The 19,774-nt window shown below is 42.3% G+C and overlaps 1 protein-coding gene across 2 annotated transcripts in view; it reads left to right on the top strand.

Moving 5' to 3' along the window:
• The window catches only part of SHLD1 (shieldin complex subunit 1), a 34,394-nt gene that overhangs the window by 10,672 nt on the left and 3,948 nt on the right, over positions 1 to 19,774 (top strand). Inside the window, exon 4 of one of the 2 annotated variants that reach the window (XR_008966502.1) lies at positions 18,249 to 19,295. Coding sequence is in view for 1 of the 2 variants with exons in the window: in XM_057384267.1 (XP_057240250.1) it covers positions 18,249 to 18,769 (521 nt within the window). In the remaining variant the exon portion in view is untranslated. Of the gene's footprint in view, positions 1 to 18,248; positions 19,769 to 19,774 lie in introns of those variants that run through there. The other variant, XM_057384267.1, reaches the window with a different exon arrangement.

Here is a 19,774-nt window from a genome sequence, read left to right as displayed (position 1 = left end):
AATCCAGGCAAGCAGATCAGAGATTCTGGTTTTCCTGGGGCAGTTATTTTAGTGCAAAGCTGTAGTGGAAATTCTTCCAGTTCCATTCTTTTCCRAAAGAGATAAATGCCTTGTTTGGACTCCTCAGTGCCATCTTGCCCAGATGCTTCTCACTCAGGTGCTGGCTTTGAGCCATTTCCTTGTTACAATCAGATTTGAAAGGATGAGCTGATCCTGTAGAGATCCTCATCTGCTTCTGCTCCTCTGTTCCTTTTAGCATCATTGTGCCTCTGTGCAAAGGTGCTGAAGTGCCAATAGAATGGCTATGGGTTCAATCAAAGTGCAGGATTCAACAAAGGAAAGAGGAAATTAAACTGTCATCTTGAGGGAGAGGCCAGAAATCCTGTGCAAAAGGGGTTTTGTTGTTTAATCACTAGCTAAAAGGTTTTAGTTAACTTTGTCATTCTTTTGAAACTTGGGAGCTCTGGGAACAGTCCCTGATATAATTGTGGGGCTGGAAGGGAAGATGGATAGCAATGACACCTCTATTTACCCATCACCTTGGGTTACCATATTAACTTCAGTACATTTCTTCTTTTTCAGGCAAGTCACATTTTTATGTGCTGAAATCCTCAATAACCTTCCATAGGTGCTTCTTACCACTGAGAATTGACTATTGATTAGGGAATTTGTGTTATCTTGGGTCCAGGTGTCTGTAAACTATTTCACCAAGCACAGTGCTGGGAGAACTCCCCTGCTTTCCTGTTGTGKTGGTGAATTTGTGTGTACTTGTGCCTAAACAAGGATAATATGAACCAGATTTCAATGTGTGTGTGAACAGTCAGTGCTCAGTGTTTGAAAAGTTGAGAGGCAAAAAAAAAAAGTCATTTTAGTACTGTGGAGTACTGGTTTCCTTTRGAAAGAAAAACAAAACCTTTAGGATGTGTTTTTAGCTTTAAAACTGTGCAAGAAGTTTGTGTTAAAAGAGAGTTACACAAGGGACAGACCACAGTGCAGAATGRGAGCACAGAGAGGTCAGACTGTGGCTCCTGCAGATCTTTCTGTAGAGTGTCCAGGTTAGACTTGTGCCAGTTTTCATTCTGCTTTTAAGGAAAAGAGGCATCTTTTGTGGGAAACAATTTTAGTGAAACTCTCAATTTTCCTTAACAGCTRGAGAAGATAAGCTACAAAGCAATCCTGAGGCCTGTAAGCCARGGTAGTCATTTTTCTAACAGAGTGYTACAATAATGCAGTAATAGCAGTTGTGAGACATTCTCCTGTGTGAATGAATTGTTCTATTTACTTTGGAGTGTGGAACTGCTGTACAGCTGAAACACCTCCACAAAATGCTTTATTTTTTCTTGGGGAGAAATGGAAGTACATGCCATGAATCCTTAAGTAATTGAAATAACTGTGGAAAGCTGCAAAGGGCTGTGGCTGTTCTTGTTGGCTGGACTCATGTTCATGGCATTGTTTTATCCATGTTAGATTTATATGCAACCCCTAAATTAGAAAGTCTCTCTAAAACCTCTTGTTTTCATTCCTCTGTAAGTAAGATTTTTTTTTCTTCTTTTTTTTTTTTTCCCCCAGGTCTGATTCTGCCTGTAGGGGTTTTGTCTCATAATTTATCAGATTCACCTGTCCTGATACACAAAACACCTTAGAGAACCTTAATTTTAGGCACTAATGATCATTTATGCACAGCCTGACTTTTTTGTTTTCACTGGGAAGCTTTCTTTATGTTTAGCTCTCTGCCATTCAGATGTTTTTTCAGATGTAGCTGTGAGTGTGTGGAAGAAAAATCATCTGGAGTTTATTGGACCCAAAAGGCTCTGCACTGGCGGTTGTTGAAATGCAGCAACAGAAAACAAGATACATCTGCCCTAATTGCCATGGCCTCTTATTGCCTCTGAATTTATTCCCTGAATTTGAAGCTTCTTTAGGAGCTGCTGTGAACTGGCAACAGAAAAACACATTTCAGGGAATCCTCTGTGCCTAGTGGCAGGGAGGAGAACAAAAAAGTTCTATTGGTGCTGTTTAAATGAGAAGCTGTATTCCTCACTCTGCTCCMAGGATGCTGCTTAGTGTAGAGGCCAGACTTGCTGCTGTGAAAGGATGCAAATTGTTCCTACCCAATTTTGCCATGGCAGGTTTGGAGTAAGCYGAGCAGGAGGCTGTGGGCAGGATGCCTTTGTTCCATGTGCCTGAGTGGTGGATGCAGGGCCTGGAGTGTTGCAGAGGATGCTCCAATGCTAGTTGAGGATGTGGGATTTGGCATTGCTGCCTGCCATTACCATCTCCTGATTGCWGGTCCTTTCTCTCTGCAGTGATGTGGCTTGGATTAATCCCAGGATTGTGGAGTTTTTCCTGGATTTGTGTGTAGTTATTTAGTGCTTTCCTTTACATTCATGTGCTGCTCTCAAYGTCTCCTTGCTTCCTCTCTGTAGCATCTGGTTTGTACCACACCACGTGGATTGTGTCCAGTTGAAATATTCCTAAAGCCTTAGAGCTCAGACTCCTGATCATCACTTACCTATGGGGCATCTGGCACTGAATTTAAATCAGTTCTCTCTGTCTTAATTCAGGCGTCATTTTTCTTGCCTTTTTTCTCTGGTTTACTTCACTGGGCTCGCTGATGTGCAACTGATGAGGCTGCAGGATGAAAAATAGTGAGTCATAGCCCCTTAGCAGACTGCAAGTATAAAATACATCACACATCATCATCCCCAAGATTTTTTGAAACAAAACAACACAGGCCAGTGATTCAGCATCAGTGTGGGTTGTAGTACATGAAGTTTTGTCTTGGAGCCCTCCTGTGTCTGATTTCTTCCTCCATTTCATGAGTTTAACACCCCCCACCCCACTGTCCCCCTTTCTTTGTGTTTTATGCTGTGGATTCTGTAGTAGCTGAGCCTCTGGGCTGGCTTGTGCATGCACATCTCTGTGCCTGTGCAATCTCCTCCCAGACAGATGGAATGCTGTCAGGCTGAGCAGTGCTGCTGCCTTTGCAGTGAGCTTCCATGCTAAGGGTTTCTCTGTGAAGGGTGGCAGGCAGCTGGTTATTTATTGCTGCAATAAGCACTGCCAAGCAAATGACTTTTGTGCCATGTGCTGCTTGCTGTTCTTTTCAGTCTGCCCAGGGATTTCTGGCTCTGCTCTGCTTATGCTTCCTCTGGGTAGAGGTGAACACAMGTGGTGGCTTGAGTTTGGCAAGTTCACTGTATTTTATAAAAGTAACACTGCCTGTGTCAGAGAGGTTATCTTATTCCAAAAGTTATTTGGGTTTTTGAAGAAGATAAACCCTTTGTGTTCCTAYCTTCCATAAGTGCCTACAGACTGTTCTATGCAGCTCTGAGTAATAACAAGATGCATGTTATTACTAAAAGAGGTCTCAGCATGGTACAGGCTGCGATGCCTGATAGGAAAAGTGTTGGGGTTTTGTGTGTGGGGTTTTTTTTGGTTTTTTTGGTTCGTTAGTTAGTTGGATTTGTTCGTTTATTTATTTGTTTTTAATCTGAAAATAGGAGACAAAGAAAAGAGTAAGCTGGGGAAACAGATATACTAGAATGTCTTCTAGATGAATGGAAGCTTTGGTACTTTCACAGTGGTCTGGTTTATATGTGTATTTCTATCTCAAAGAMTGATRCAAACTTTTTTTCCCTATTTTGAAAGTTAAATTTAAACCTCAAGAGGAATCTGAGTGTTGATTCTTTATCTGTTGGAAGACAAAGAAAAGGACAGGCAATAGAATCAAACTTCTGCCTTCACTGATCTGTACCTCTTAAGYACTGTTACTTGAAAATAAATTCTTGGATAACATGCTCAAAAATAAAAGGAGGAGGGGATTGGTGGAATAGAGAAGCAGGCAAGGCAGAGTTGAAGGAGGGCACAGACTTTCTGGGAGTCCACTTAGGACTTAGGGTTAGGTTTTATTTGTGTAAGTTTTACAGTGGTATTTTACTTTGTGGATGAATAACCCACAGATAGCATTCATCAAAAATACACTTGTGCAGACCTAAGGAATACTCATCCTTAWTATGCTGAGCCAGTGCCAAGCCTGAGTCCTTCTGTACTATTCATAACATAAACTTATTTTGAATTCAATGATTTAAGCAGTTATTATATATTAAGATTGCAAATAAATTTATCATCTCCCCTCCTTGTCATGGTGCAGCACACGTGGGATCTGTTTCATGATATTTTACTATTCAGTAGCAATTTCTTGAAAGATGAACTTTCTGCTGAAATGCTGAATTGAAGCAGAACCTGATTTACAGAGCGACCATCTGCAATCCCAGCTGAATTTAACATTGCTCTACATTGCTGCTCTTCTGGATRTCTAATGAGGTTATTTCTAGGTTAATTTTTCTCCTGATGCAGTCTTAATTAAAATATAATGAAGGCAGCAGAAGCTGCAAAATAAAATAACTGGAGAGGATCCATTTCGTGCTGCACCAGTGCTTTGTGGTAGGATGTTTGTTATAGCTGCTAATTATTATTTTGTATGAGGCACTTGTCCAGTGGCATTTGTGTGTGTGTGAATCATCTGCAGAGAGCCTGTGACAGCATGCTAGAAGTGAAGCTAGAGTGTCTGAGACACTGAGTTTGTGCCAGTGGGTTTCATACCTGGGTTGGATTGAATGGAAGGAAATATTAGGATTCCTAAACCCAGCAATTCTGGAATATGAAAGGAAATATGTTGGCATTGCTAAGAAATTACCTATTGCTATTTGCTTTCAACAACCTGCTGATAGTGGAGGCAGTGATTTATCTCTGATGTCATCTAGCTGGGATTTTTTTTTTTATTTTAAGGAATCATTCTTTTGCAGAAGATGAAAGCAAAACTGAGGTTGATAGTTGGATCTGATATTCATAATGAAAGCATCATGCTCCATAATTAGCACCTGTGAGCTGCAAACCCATCAGGATGAGTTAGACCGTGTGGTGAAAAAGGGTGATTGTGTGTTGTTGGCAAATGAGATTTTTTCATGCAGAAAACAAAATACTGGGTTTACCTGTGCTGTTCCCACATATGTGCACAAAATAGTCRATCACTTAAATTCTTCAGGACTTCTCTTTTATTAACAATGGCAATGAAATATTTCTGGATGAACCTTTGATGATGGGTTAATTGAATGCTATCTCTACAGCTGCTGAGGGGTTGATCATGCAATGAGTGGWTATAAAACCTAATGGTGTCTTTCAGGCAATAATCCATCTTGAAAAAGTGCATGTGGCTGGTTTTAATGCTTCAGTCTAACAAACTGTTTGGTTACATCCTTAATTTGCCAAAATCTTTCTCTCTTTATCACAGAACAAAGCCACTGTGTTGTTTCTAGATGCCAGCGTGTTGAAGTGTGGCACCCTGTGCTTTTTGGGATTATACTGATGGTTTCCCCATTCTTGATCCTTCTGTTAAGTAATCAAACAAACCAACCAGTTTAACCACTTCTTAAAAGTAAGAGATTTCAGAAGGAAATACTTCAGAGAGGAGATGGTAGAAGTCTCAGCTGTTGACTACAACCAGAATTTGCCTTTCCAAACTGGTACTAAACAAATGTGTAGGGATCAAACTTGACCAAATGCTCTTGCAGCAAAGCTGTGGAAAGAAATGCGTTATTTCAGGGCTGTACAATTGCAGCTAGAACCAGATTTGGCCTCCTTAGAAATATTACAATTCTATGTGCCACAGGATCCTGCTCATCTTAGTTCCTGTAGGATCTTGGAGCAAGAGTGAWCCCAAAACAGTGGGGTGGTCAAATTTGAGAGAAGACAGGAGGCTTTCTTTGGTTTAGCAGCCTCAGTGAAGGTATTTACTTGAACCTTCCAAGCTTTTTGAAGCCCTGCCAGGCAATAGCTGGGCCCTCCTTTTCTCCTCACCTCCCAAACAGACCTCTGTAGCTTTTCTCAGCCAGTAAGTTATTAACTTGCTACAGCAATCTGGTTCCCTCTCTTGATTGTTGCATGAGAAAATAATCAGGCTTCRCTGCTGTTTTGGAAGCTGTTACATCTGGTAATGTGTCTGGGGTTTTCCTTCTGCAAAACATCGTTGATTGCCAATTTGAAAACAKTTATTTCTGCTTCTTTCTGAGGGACCAGTGTGTTCCTGTGGATTTTCTTCTTCAGGACACCATAAYACCCCATCTCTTGCTAAACACTTTGAAAAGTCTGTGGATTTAAAGTATTTCAGAATATTGTTACCTAGATRTTCTGCTCTCGGAGTAATATTGGAGAATGAAACAGCACATTAGCTGTAAGAGAGTATTTTATTAAAGTGCTTCCTAGCTTGYTTCCTGGCAAGGAACTTTTCAAATATTCTCCCTTTCATATGGGCTCTGTAATCTGTTCATCTTTTTTCATCATATTTTTAATATTTTTACAAAGCTGGGGAGCGTTTGGGTTTTTTTAAAAGGAAATGAAATTCTGTTTTCAGCTAGGGGCTTTTCATTAAATTTGGTCTGTAGCATGTGTCTCTAGCATCAGTATAAGCCTGATACTGGGCTGTAATTGAGTTTTGCATTCTGTCTGAGCAGAGCTCACCTCAAAACCTGAAAACTGAGGTAAAAAGTAATTTGTGCAGATGGGCTTCATAAAACAAAGGCAGATTAAATCTGGAGCTGTCACAGAATTGCTCTTACAGATGCATCTGCTGCAAAATAATTACCTCTCTTGARCCCTGTAAGTTAATCAGTGTCTTTTTTTTTGTGTCTGCAACAAAAACAATTAAAAGCTCATTTCCTGTTTTTTTTTTTTGTAAACCTACAGATTCTCTGATTTWTAGGGGCAATTAGATTTATTTTGATGTCTATCACAGTTCAAAGTGTTCCTGTTGGACAACTAGCTGTCTATAATATAATTTACTTGTCGCCATGATGTAATTTCTTTTCAATGACTTTTTTCTCTTGGGATGGTTTTTGCTAAAGAGTTCAAAATCTTKTTGTCTCCTCTCATGTAAATTGCATTTTAAAGCTTAGGGTTCTTTGTACAATCATAAGAAATGCCATTATTTGTATTTATTTTGCATTTCCTGTAAATTAATTTTTTTGCAGCATGAGGAAGAATTCCATATTGTAGTTGAGGAAATGAACTTTGATCTCTCAAAGGCAGTGGGATGTGGGCACTGAGTGCAGGTACTCATGCTTTGGCAGGAGCATGAATGAGCTTTCACTGGTGAGCCAAAGGTTGAAAAAAAAATCCCCAAAAATCCCAAGGTCTTTTGAAGTCTATAGTACATGGCAGTGATGATGCACTCTTAGAAAGAAGTGAGATCACAGTCCATGATTAACCCTGCATGYCCTCTTTAGGATGACTCCACTTTGTGCTCTGCTTGTGCTTAGATTCTGGCATTAGATCACAAGTGCTTTGTCACTAAAATGCACCTTTTGTCTCCACCTCTGTGTGAATACCTGACTCTGTGAGTTGTTTCAAGACTGTGCTGCAGCAGACTGGCCTCTAATATTTTTATTACAAAGGATGAGTGGCAGGACCTGCAGAGAGGCACTAAGCCTCCGTGCAGGCAGGCAGGTATTTGTTTTACTTTCATTCTCAGTGACCTTTATTTTATCCTGATTCAATTGCTTACTCAAGGGCACCATTTTTTTTGTGCCCTTAATGCATTAAACATTTTTCATGCTCAAGGAAAGATCAGATACATTTCCCCTTGTCTTAAAAATCATGACTAAGCTTCAGCAGTGGATGTGGCCAAGGGGAAGTGGAAGAATGTGAAAAAGTGGGGAATTTATTTGTTTACAGAATACAGGGAATAAAAAACTCTTGTGCTATCAACATAAAACCTCGAAGCTGAGGGATCTCCTAAATGTCAATTTTATTTTCTGACAGCTTTCCTGACTTAAATTAATTAATGGAAAATGCAAATAACCACCTTTTTTGTAATTTAATAATATTCAATCCAAATCACTTTTGAATATGAGCATTTTCTGGTATGCTACAGGCTCAGGTTCCAATATTGTGTGCTGAGATGTCCTCTTCCAAAGGTGCTGAGGCTTTCAGAGGCTTRTGAGGAAATGAAAGAGATTAAGGAAGCAGGCTGTCAAGGTAATGGAATGCAAATTAACTGCTTATGTCTTCACGTTCTCCACTTGTGACCTAAAAAACCCTATTAAGTAGGCTTTCAAGACTAATCCCAAAACTTCAGCTGGAAAGATTCAGAATGTTTCACCTTATTTTGCAGGAATTAATGAATTTTTCTGTTCACCAGTATTTGGTTGCAGTAACTAGCACTAACCACAGTTCGTCAGTAGTTGAAGGAGTTACTAAAAAGCTCTGAGTGAGTGCTGCACACACAACCAGGCTCTTTCCTGATGGAATGTGTGCAGCCTCCTAGCAGAGCCATCCTGCTGCAGGATAATAATATGGGATGGGCAACATAACTTTTATTTGCTTTATAAACAGGATTTGGGCTCTCTCTTGCCTTCATAGTTGACCCGGCTTTGTGCCCACAATTAATTCAGGTGAAATGTTTGATTTGGGGCAGAACTGAGCAGTGCACCCAGATCTGCTCATGGCTAAGAAGTGTTCATAAAAAGCAGGACTAAYAGGGTTTTAGAGTCAGGTAAAGGATGTAAATAAGTCTGGAGTGACTGAAACCTTGTGCTGTTTGCCCTTTGAGGGCAAAGCTGGGAAATGCCTGCATTGCCAAGCCTTTCTCGTGACTGGCTGAGAGGACAAAGTGAGGAGATGGGGATGGAGACTTGCTTGCTTAGGGATTTGTCTTCTTTTTAGCTTTTAAAGTCGTGCTCCTTTCAAGGACCTTCTCCCCTTTGCTCTATCTTCAGGTTTTCTCAATCCACTCTGAATCCTAGAGAATATCACAGCCATAGCATCACCTATGAAAAGGTGGGTACGGGAGTGCAGTCTATTCAGTGTCTGAGCATTCACTCCCAACATCCTTGTTAAGCAATATCCATTTCCAATGTCAGTTTTCAGGTGCTTGGTTTATTAGCAACAGAGCAATTCCTACAGAAAGCTGATGGMTTAAATGGTAAAACAATTCTGTTCAAAGCCCATTTTTCTCTCAATCAACTTCTGATGGAAGAGGTTTTCCRTGATTCCCAAAACAGCACATAGATAATTAAGCAAAAGCCCTTGAGGTTTTCAGGCTTCCAGCATTTGTCAACAGTCTATAAATGTGCCTATTGCTCTGGTCCAACTTCTATTCATTACTTGATTTTTAGTATTACTGCAGCAAAAGTAGATGGCTCAAATGTTTATTCAGTGTACTTTTAAAGTACCAAGCCAAAATGTCACAGACYGGTGATGAGAAAATATCTCCCAAGTTATTAAACTTGTATATCTTGTTTGCTTTTCATTGGAGTCTGTTCAGTTTGCGTTTTCTGTCCCTTGAAAATTTCCTTGATGACTCTTTGGTGTGTCTGACACCAATTTCTTCAGTGTCAGACTATTTCATTTATTAGCCTGTGGAAAGCTGATGGGTGGAGATTGGTATCTTGCTTCCATTCTTATTTTTCAGTCTGTTTTTTCATTTTTTAATCAATGTCTGATGCACATTGTACTATTGGCAAKGCAGAAGAAGAAAGCCCCAAGCTGTGTGATCTCACAACGCCCATGGTTGGAGAGGATGTGGATCTGCTCTTTCTGGAGGCTGGCACATCTCTGYACAGCCTCTTCACTGCTCACAGCCACATCAGGCCTGCAGGGAGACTGGGAAAATGCCTCACTCTGCCTGTAGATTTTCACCAGAATATCAGTATTTTCTTTATCTTTGCACCTGCTATTTGCCTGTGCTTTTTAAGATTATCTCTTTGTTGTTGTTGTTTTTCTATTCCTGCTTCTAAAAGAAGAGCAAGCCTTTCTGTGTTTGTCTGACATGCAGCATATTTTCAGGAGCATGACACAGACAAGAAGCACGATTTCAAAGCCACCTTATTCCTGGTAAATCCAGTAAACCATCTCTGCAAATGTTTCTCTGTTGTTCTTTGTGAAAGATCAATCCTGACTGGAGGTAAAGACTTGATTTGAAGAGGTACAGACTGCACACATTCAGCTGTTTCACTCCCATCTAGAGGGATTCAGTCCATCTGTAAGCATTTATTGCAGTGTTCCCACACATGCTTTTGGCCTTCAACAGAAATGAAAAATCAGGATCTTAAAAACCTGGTAACCACAAGGTACCTCTCTTGWTTTTCCACTTGCAGTGATCTGTTGCTGAAGAATTAGTAAAGTTAAAGCTTAGATGGGATTGTTTTCCAAAGAACTAAAATCTCTGTGGCTTCTTTTAAATTTAGTAAAAGCATCTGTGTATTCAGCACTCCTGATAATCAGTGTACCAATTTGGGATCTGAACCTGATTGTAAGCTGGTAAAAAGTTGGAACAAACCCACACAGATGCACTTGACTAAGAGACATACAAGTGTGCTGGTTGGAGGGGGTAAAAATTGGAKAAAGTTGTTTTTAAGTCAGCTTTCACCTTCATTTGCCTTATTTGACCCAGTTTTTTACCTCTGCAGATTTTAGAGCATTTTCCTTYCCCCACAGCAGCTGTTTTACAGCTTTGATCTGTGGTAGCCAGGCATCAACTCCACATCAGGATTCAGGTCTGCAAGTGCAGGTCCTCCCATGAAGATGAGTAATGACAGTATTGTAGGTCATAACTCTTGTTCTCAGAAGTATTTACAAGTAGTATATAGTATCTGTAAATAAAGCAAATATTTTGCTGTATTAGTCTTCTAATCTCTTCTCACTAAATAAACACTATCATGGCAGGCTCTTCCCCTTCTATTAGCTGTGTGGATAGCATCATATCTTGTTTTTCCCGGAGAAATATTTCATTCTCCAAGGAGGTGCAGAAGGTAGAAGTTTTGTAAACTGATTGTGAGACTTGAGCAATTGATCTCCAGTGAGAGCTGTCTGTTTATTCTTATTCTTGCCAAAGGCATTAGCTGGAGATTGGTGGTCCTCTTGATGCCTGAAAATATGTAACTGAATGAAAGACAAAGTATTTCATATATCAAGAAAGGATATTGCTTTGGGTTTTCTTTTCAATAATTGCAAATAGAGTGATATTGTCTTACTCAATAATCCTTGTAATCTGGAGCTGTTTCCTGTCATTGCCAGTGGCCATTATTGAGTATTTCAGAATAAGTGATGGTTTTCCTCTTTTGRTGTCAGCCCCATCCTCAAAGGGGTRTTTGCARCATTCAGTGTGCTGCCTGTTGGGCCCCATTCTTGCCTCCAGTAGGGGGTTTGTTAAAGCCCTCAAGAATGGATTTTAATAACTCTTCCACATTTTTTTCTTTGCTAGACTTGGCTATGATCAGTGATTCTCATCCAGTTAAATTTTCAAGTCCACTTTTAATTTCAGCTCACARCTTCATCAGTTCTGAATGACAACATGAGCAAAATGTCTGAAAGTTCAGTATCATTCATTTGTGACCTTACCAGAAATAGGAAGGATTTCTCCCTGCTTATATTTTACCTTAAAACTAGGAAGATTGTGGTCTTCAGTCCCTCTTCTTCTCTAGGAGAGGTCTCCTTGGATGCCTCAGGTTCCCAAGGGTCTTTCTCAGTCCTTAGCTGAAGAGGTGGGCACCAAAAATCCTTTTCTGAATTGTGGAGTTTCTTCCCTCATAGTCTAATAGAGTTCCTTAGGAGATGCTTCTTGGGTCAGAAAGTTCATGAAGAGCTAACTCTTTATGGAATTAGCTGGGGGAAAAAAATAGAATAGGCAAGAATGGAATTTACAATTTCTAGGCAGGAAAAAAATTTGAACAGAAGCAACTACCATTTGCTTCAGCTGTGCAATGTAACTGAARTGAGAAAGGTTCTYCAGGCACCACAGRACACAGATTTCCTCCATRAAAGTTTTACAGATCTTGAACTGCRAAAATCAGGAAGGCAGGATTGTTTCTCWGCTGTTTCAAGCACCAGACTTTTGCTTTTATTCTGAAATAGGATAAGCTTAAAGAGAAATATGATCTGGGGCTAAATGATATTCCRTGTATATAAAACCAATATTGCAAGTTACAGATTAAAAGAAGGCAAAATCCATCATTTTACTAAAAACTCCTCCTGCTCACATGAAGACAGAGCTGAATCTGACTCAGATGATGAGTCCTCCCTGTGGGCAGAGCAGTGCTGTGGTTATGGTGGTAAGAGACTTGACATGGGTGGGCAGTTCTGATTTTTGCCTACAGGGAAAGCAGAGGCTTGGCTTGGGGATGTTTGTGCTGGATCCTGTCTGTCAGAGCTTGAGAGCCCACTGGGATGTTTGGCTGTGGGGAAGGAGAGGGTGCTGTAGCACAGCATTGCTGGGTCTGTGCATGAGAGCTTGTGTGGTGCTGTTCTTGCAGTCACTTCCCTGTGCTCTCCTGATGCCTAATTAGAGACTGAGCCATTAACTCAAGGAGCCTTAAAAACAAACCTCAAGAGTTTCCTTTGGGAAATTGGTGCCTTTAGTGCTACACAGACATGGTGAGTGTGGCTGAGCTCCCAAGGCTGTGTATACAACAGGAAAGCAGCAGACACTTGCAGTTTAATAAGGCCCCTTGATGCCCTCATCTGCTGGATAATAGCTTTAATTGACAGTTAATGTTTTCAGGTGTGTAAACATCTTTAAATTATTATTTTTGTTTCAAAGAAACGTTACTCTTGATAATAAAATCTTTAACCTTAGGTCTTAAGAAATGTTTTTAAAATCACGCCTTGAGACAAACAGGATGCTGTAGCTTTTTTTACTGGGTACAGAATCATGTAAATCAAACCACTCTAAGTGTATCTATTTGAAGAGTTCTTAGCTTTGCTGTTTGTATTTTTAGAAGAATTATGATATGAYACATCATGAGAATAATGTTTCCTCCAAGGGAATGAGTGAAAATGAAATCTCAGGCACCCCAGTGTTACGTTGTTGCCCATCCCTTCAAAGACACCTGTGATCTTTGCAACAAACTCCCTGTATGCTGTTGCACTTAAAGCAGCTGTTCACAGATCCAAATCCCATTGCTCTGGGGCCRTGCTGAGGATGGATCACCATCATCAGGCTCTTGGGGCACAGCTGTAAGTGATGGTTTTTATGGTCTGCTCCTGCTTCTTCCCATACCTATTGCCCTGGCCCGTGGGGCCCKGTTGCTTAGAGACAGATCTGTGAGATGGCAGTGGTGTTTATCTCCTGGCCTTCAGCAGATAAGGAGTGTTAATTTGTAGTTCATACTGTAGCTGACTTTCTCTGTGGTTTATTAAATCCAGTGTGTCCTCTGCAAGCTGAGTTTCCCAGCTGCATTAAAAGCACGGCACAGATGTGAGCTCTCAGAGTGGGGCAGGGTTTAATACCGGTGTGACATTTGGAAGAGTGTCTGGGGGAATGCTCTGTGCCTGCATATTGTGGCTCAAGAGCACTTCACCGTTTGCCAGCCTTTTGATTTTTCTTGAATTTCAGATTCCTAAGGGAGTTAGGCTGAAAAGGAAGAGTTTTTATGCTTCCTTAAAATAACCGCTTACGTCTCGTTCCACGCAAATTAAAGCCCCCCCACCAGAAGTTTTCACACCACAAATGTGATAGAAGTAGAAAACAGAGAGTCTGACTCAGTACTGGGTTATACCCAGTGCTATTCCTCTGTCATTGTCTCCCTTTTCTATTCCAGCCCCTAAATTCCTTCCTTCTTGCTGCCTTTTGCCCACCCTCTCTTTCTCAAGCCTGACAGAGCTTGCCAAGCTCTTGGCCAGCACTCAGCAGTCAGACACAGCCACATGTGCCTCTCCTGTGGGCTGAAGGATGAGGAATATAGCTGGTTATGTCACGTGTAAGGCAGAGTGTCACAAATCCCATCTTGTGAGCTACAGCCTGCTGCAGATGACAACAGGAAAAAGCCGTGTTTGTGTGTCATCAGGGAGACAGCAAAGTAGCAAGGCTTATTGCATTCTTATTTTCACTTTCAGTTCACAATTTAAATACCCTCAAGGAACAAATTTGCWCTGCTTATAACAGCCTTTTTGAATGATAATGTCATTGGAAATTTCATTTTGCCTTTGCACAGGAAGACAACAGCTGTTTTCTGCAAGGCAAAGAAATCGTAATCTCTACAATTCTTCAATCCTGTGCACCAAAAGCTTTAGGATCTGTCATTTACTCAAACTGATAGATGTCTGTGCAGTGCTTAGCAGACTGATAGTTATTTTCTTGATACGTGTCTTTGTGGTGCTATTCCAATTTAAATGTTAGTAATAAAAACCTTACAATGCAAATATATTTCAGCTCATGTAAAGGAATGTGATCAGCAGCTCACATGAGTTTTTAATCAGAGGAAGTGTTCCTAATGCAAGCAAGGGCAATGGAATTTGGTCCCAAAATGTCCAGCTGTGCAATTTCTGCRTGCTCAGGTGTGTGATTACTGGCAGGCCAAAGTGCTTCTGCCAAATTCTCCCAAAATTTCGTCTTTCTTCCCTGAGCAGAGAGGAATTGCATTCTCATGATGATACATGCACTCCCACTGGAAATCAGCCAGGTGGAAAGAAAAAAAAAAAGCCAAAATATGTTTTTCAATGCATCAGCTGTCTCAAGTGCTCAACACATGTARGGAGTTCAGTGTGACATGGGACCTGCTCTTGCCTCCTGTGCAGATGGATGCATCCCTGAACTCATGTGAGTTGGCAAAGATTTGCCATCAGTTGGGAACTCTGCTCTAGTCCAAGTAGTATCACCTCTCCTTGAGCTTTCCCATGCCATATGGACATGTCTGGTGGAGAGGCAAGAAGGGATTTTCTAGGAGCAATGTGAGGGCTGGAGCAGCTCTCAGGGACAGCATCTGTGTTTACTTGTTTCAGCACTTCATGGCAATCATGAAATTAGGGACCTTTTCTTGTGGATGATTTCACTCACCCCAGGTAGATTCTGACAGGTTGGTGGAGTAAGAAAAATAATACAATCTGTGAGAACTTCACAGTGCTCAAACACAGTTATACAGCTGCATTTTGTCTAAGTGTAAATAATAATATTGCTGCATTGTTGCCTGGCTGAAAGTGGCCCAGGTTCAAAGCTGGATTTGGTTATGTGCTTCAGGCAGTGGGGTTGTGTGCCTGTGCCAGATGGAGCTTTTAAATTTTCATCAGCAGGTTTATAAACACAAGAATATCCTTTATCTGCCCCCAGCTCTTTTACTAATTAGCTGCAAATGCTGAACTTCAATTAGTATGGAGTGGAGGAGCAGATGAAATACATTCTTACTCATGATTATCCATCATGTGAGAATGAAATAGACACTAATAATGACTGTTTAAGGTTTTTGGGGCTTCTCTGTCRGCTTTTTTTTTTCCTTCTTTAGTACTCAGTAGTTCAAATGAGTGAAAATAGCTAAAAATAATGAACCAGATTCTCCGGTGATGAAATTCTGTTGCAGGCAGAGTGAAAGTTTTCAACTTTGCTCATCTTTGCATTGACCAAGCCAACATAAGGATGTGTGACAGCTGTGTTGTTAAATTCTCCATAGAGGGATTTTACAAAGTAATTCATAAAACTACATTTTTCCTGCTGCTGAGAGGTGTCTAGAGAGGTCTAGGCTTTGAAGCAACCCTGCTGTGTGTTAGCAGAGAATCCCAGCTTTCCTGGGGGCTGCAGGTGCATGGAGAGGCGAKGGGATTGATGAGTTGAATGCTCTCTTTGCTTTTAGCAGCAATGTTTGCTGGCTTAAAACATGTTCCTGTGTGCTCTTTGTGTGCCCCAGCTGAGAAGCTCTTTCTGGACCCTGCAGGCATCCAGCTACTGGGCTTGTTCCCTGTGGTTTATAAATCATTCAGGAGATTTCCACCTTTCAACAGCAGTACCAGCTCTTTAGAGGGTATGGAGGGAGGATCTCTGCCTTAACTGATGTCTTTTAGGGAGGAAAAGGTTTGGGTGTGTTTTCAAACATCAGTCTTAGCACACAGTTTGAGAATGTATTGGAAAATTGTCAGGGAGGCAGAGGAAAGGCATGACTTTGTGAGGTATAGGTTGGTTCTGGGAATCCTGCATCCAACTTGTTGTGTCATGGAATCATAGAATGCTCAGAGGATGGAATAAACCTTAAAAACCATGTAGTCCCAATCCCCCTGCCATGTGCAGGGGCACCTTTCCCCAGACCAGGTTGCTCAAGGCCTCACTTAGCCTGGCTCTGAATACTCACAGAGCTGGGGCATCCAACCCTGCTGGATCCAACCCTTTCCTGGAAAAGTAATCCACCCAAGAGGATAGGGCCTACTGCTGGAAAATTGAGATACATGCATTTGACTCTGAAAGAAAATTCTCCCAATGATAATAACTGAGTATGTTCTGACTAATGAAACCCCCAAATATACCCCTGAGACTCTTACTGGTCACTGTGCTTCCACAGAGRATGTCTGCTTTATGGGCCATCCTGACCTTGGAATAAAATGCAGGAGAATCAYTGGAATTGGAAAWGAYMTTTAAAAWCATGGAGTCCAACCATAAACCTCACACTGCCAAGTCCAGCACTGAACCATGTCCCCAAGTGCCACAYCTACACGTTGTTTAAACACCTCTAGAGATGGTGACTSAAYCACTTCCCTGGGCAGCCTGTTCCAGTGCTTGACAACCCTTCCTGTGAAGAAATTTTTCCTAATATCCAAACTAAGATGGTGGGAGGAAGGCAGAGCAGCATTGCAAAAGTCTCCCCTGACGACACGAAACCAGCAGCAATTTTCACTTCCCGAGTCATGCAGGCTTGATGTCTGTAGCTGGAGGCAGCTGCTGCTCTGTCACAAAAATGTGGCCATGAGCAGGAGGTGGCACAAAGCCAGCACGACACAGGGGTCTGCAATTGCCACAGGAGTCTGARTGCAAGTGCCATTTAATTGAATTATCAGAGATGTATGAGGCTTCAGTTCTAACTTAGCATAGGCTGAGAGATCACTGAGGAAAATGGACCCATTCTCTGATTTGCTCTTCTGGTGGCTAAGATCACTGTTAAAAGAAGGCCACCAGGCTTTGCTTTGTACTGCATTGGAAGTGACACATTGCAAGGGGAGGGAAAGTTCTATTTAAAATTGCATAATCAGAGATGGAGTGAAATTTGAAAAGAAAGATCAAAGATAGGAARTAGGGATAGGAAGAAAGAGACAAGTTACAGTGTGGCTGCACAGGCATCATAATTTCGTTTTAATGAGCCTCTGCTCAGGAAGGGAAGGGYGGCTCTTTGTGTACCAGGAGAGAAAAAGCCTTCTGCCACCACACTGAGATTCCCTTTGAACATGGTCTCCTCTTACCAAAATGAAGGACTGCGCTCTGCTTCGCATTTCACAGAATTAGAAAAGGCCAAGTTGTTTTCTGCCTGCATCCTGCTTATGTAACTTGCAGATGACGGCTGTGCAGCCTCTGGCTGAGCCCTGGAAAATTTCCTTGTCGGTGAGTCAGGTGCTTGGCAAAGTGGTGCAGTGGGCTTGGAGAGGAAATTGCAGTCACAGCCCTACCTGGGTGACAGAGCCCAGCTCAAGGGCTCTTTATGGAGGMTCTTCCTGCTGGAGAAGCCTGCTGGTCATCCTGGCCTTGTCACTGCCAAATGTCTCTGTTGTGCTGGATTAATTGGGGCAAAACATCTCCCTTGATTGCAYTGGAGCAGGGGAAAACCACAGTCCTGATTGTTATCCAGAGATGGGGGTSAGTGAGGATGGAGGAGAAGAGCTAAGCAAGAATGAGCCCTTGGCTTTTATATAAATTTTATCCATAGAAATTCCATCAGGATGTGGGGAGAGCATTTAGTGCAGTGGGGCTGCAAAAGTGGGATTTTCATGGGGAAGSACAGAGTCCCCATTCTGCAACTCTGTGCAATCACCAGAGCAATGTTGGTTTGGAGGCTGTGAATCTGGCTGAAAGCTGGGGGACTTTGTGCTGTAGGAGTAACACTGAGAACCATGAAAAGGTAAGGATCAGACCCAGGGATGAGGGGAAAAACTGAAACAGATGCACAACTGTCTCAGCTGTGCAGCAGGCTTCCCTGTGGGTCAGTTGTCATCTCCAGCAGCAGCAGATGCCAATCCCCACCTCTATGGAAGTGTAACTGAGAGGAACCAGGAGGTCTCTACCACTAAGTAGGTCCAATCACTGCAGGGTGTTGAGGATGGGACAACTGTGATGTCCCCAAATCAGTCCATCTTACACCAATCTGAGCAGAAAGGCTCTGTGGCAGCTCTTGGTTTGCTCCTGCAAAGGGCCCRTTTGCCAGACTGCAGTGGGAGGGGGACAGAAGGAGACTTTGCCACAGGGATGACCCGGTGACTAATGAGTTTCATTGATCCTGTGCTTGCAGGAGGGAGCAATCCATCACCYGCAGCTCCCACGGGCTGTTCTGCTGAAGGCTCTGCAGAAGCAAACGTGAGATGTTACCCAAAAGCAGGGCTGTGTGAGCCCTCTGAACTTAATGATGCTGAGCTCTCATGGGTGTATGAACGTGCCAGTGCAGAAGATCCTGGCATCAGGGAATCTCTGGATCACTTCTACAAAACCTACTGCCAGAAGCAGCCAGAGACAAAGGATCCGACCTACGAGGCTGCCTCACGGTGTCTGTYGCAGAAGATTTCAGAGCTGGAACAAAAGGATGGAACAAAATATGTGTCACGTTGCCTGCAAATGGCACAGTTGGTCTTGAACAGAGATGGATGTAAGATCTTTCCAAACCATCCCGCTTCTGCTTGCTTTTCAAAGGCRGCTGAAGGAGAAGTCTTGTTGGAAAACAGGAGGAGGATACCTGGGCTCTCAGATGATATCCTGCAGTTCCTCTTGAAGCAAACACAGGCAGAACGTAGCCATGATGGGCCACAGGAGAAGTGAGCACAACACTGCTTTGTTTCTGTCATTGAAGCTTCATTTTCACTCCATAAAGAGGAGATTTTCCTAGAAAGACATTGTTCTCCAAGCACCACCTTCAACACCAGATAATCGACAGAGAGTTGACCCAGAGCAGACCTTGCACCTTGCTCTCTGCAGGGCAGCACTGCCTAAGGAGCATTTGTGGTCCCCATGTAGCTGCTTGGGATGGCTGATGCTGTGTTTGTTGCTGGGACATCAAACATGATAATTTATACCTCCCAGGCTTTTAAGGATGTAGGATGACCTACATCCTTACCCCAGCTCAGCGTTGGTCCTGCCCAAATTCAGCCCCTGTGTAGGCATGGCTGTCCATCCCAAACAGACTGTTCGAGTGACCACGGTGTGCCCCAGCCCTACAGAGAGAAAATTAAGATTTAATTCTGTACCTGGCTGATACTGTAACACACTTGCCTCCACGGGGTGCCTGTTAGCTGTGGGTTTTTTACCTACAGACATTTGACCCCACAGATCATGATTGCAATGCCAGGTGAGATTTGCTTACAGAAAAAGTGTGTGTGCGCTTGAAAAAGAAAATACAGCTTCTAAACATGTTCTCTGACAGTGCTTCTGTCCTGTTTGCCTCCCCATCATCACCCCCCTAACAACCTTCGGTTCCTTTCTGTCTTTCATGATGGTGCTAATGAGATCCCTGGGGGAACGTTCCCTTTAAAATGAARCGGATCTCTCTGAGCCCAAAGAGGCTGATATCAGTCAGCAGCAGAGCAATGAACCCACACACAACCACTTAAAGGTTTTTCTCTTGGAAATCTCCTGGCTCAGTGGTTTCTTTGCTGCTTTATTGCCTCTGCCAGGCAGATAAATGTCTTTGTGCATGTTTTCCACCCACTGGCTTGTCCCCTGAAAGAGTGGTTTGCTCTAGTGATGTTGGTTGCTCACTGGGGAGGCCATTCCTCAGTGTGGGTCCAGAGGAAGGGATGTGTTTAAGGGGACAGCAGATGGGCAGAG

This window comes from Malurus melanocephalus, unplaced genomic scaffold (assembly GCF_030028575.1).
Source record: "Malurus melanocephalus ecotype Western Australia unplaced genomic scaffold, MMel_1.1 scaffold_695, whole genome shotgun sequence".
Lineage (NCBI taxonomy): Eukaryota > Metazoa > Chordata > Aves > Passeriformes > Maluridae > Malurus > Malurus melanocephalus.
Note: the sequence above shows the minus strand (reverse complement) of the source record. Positions and strands in the feature narration are given on the sequence as shown.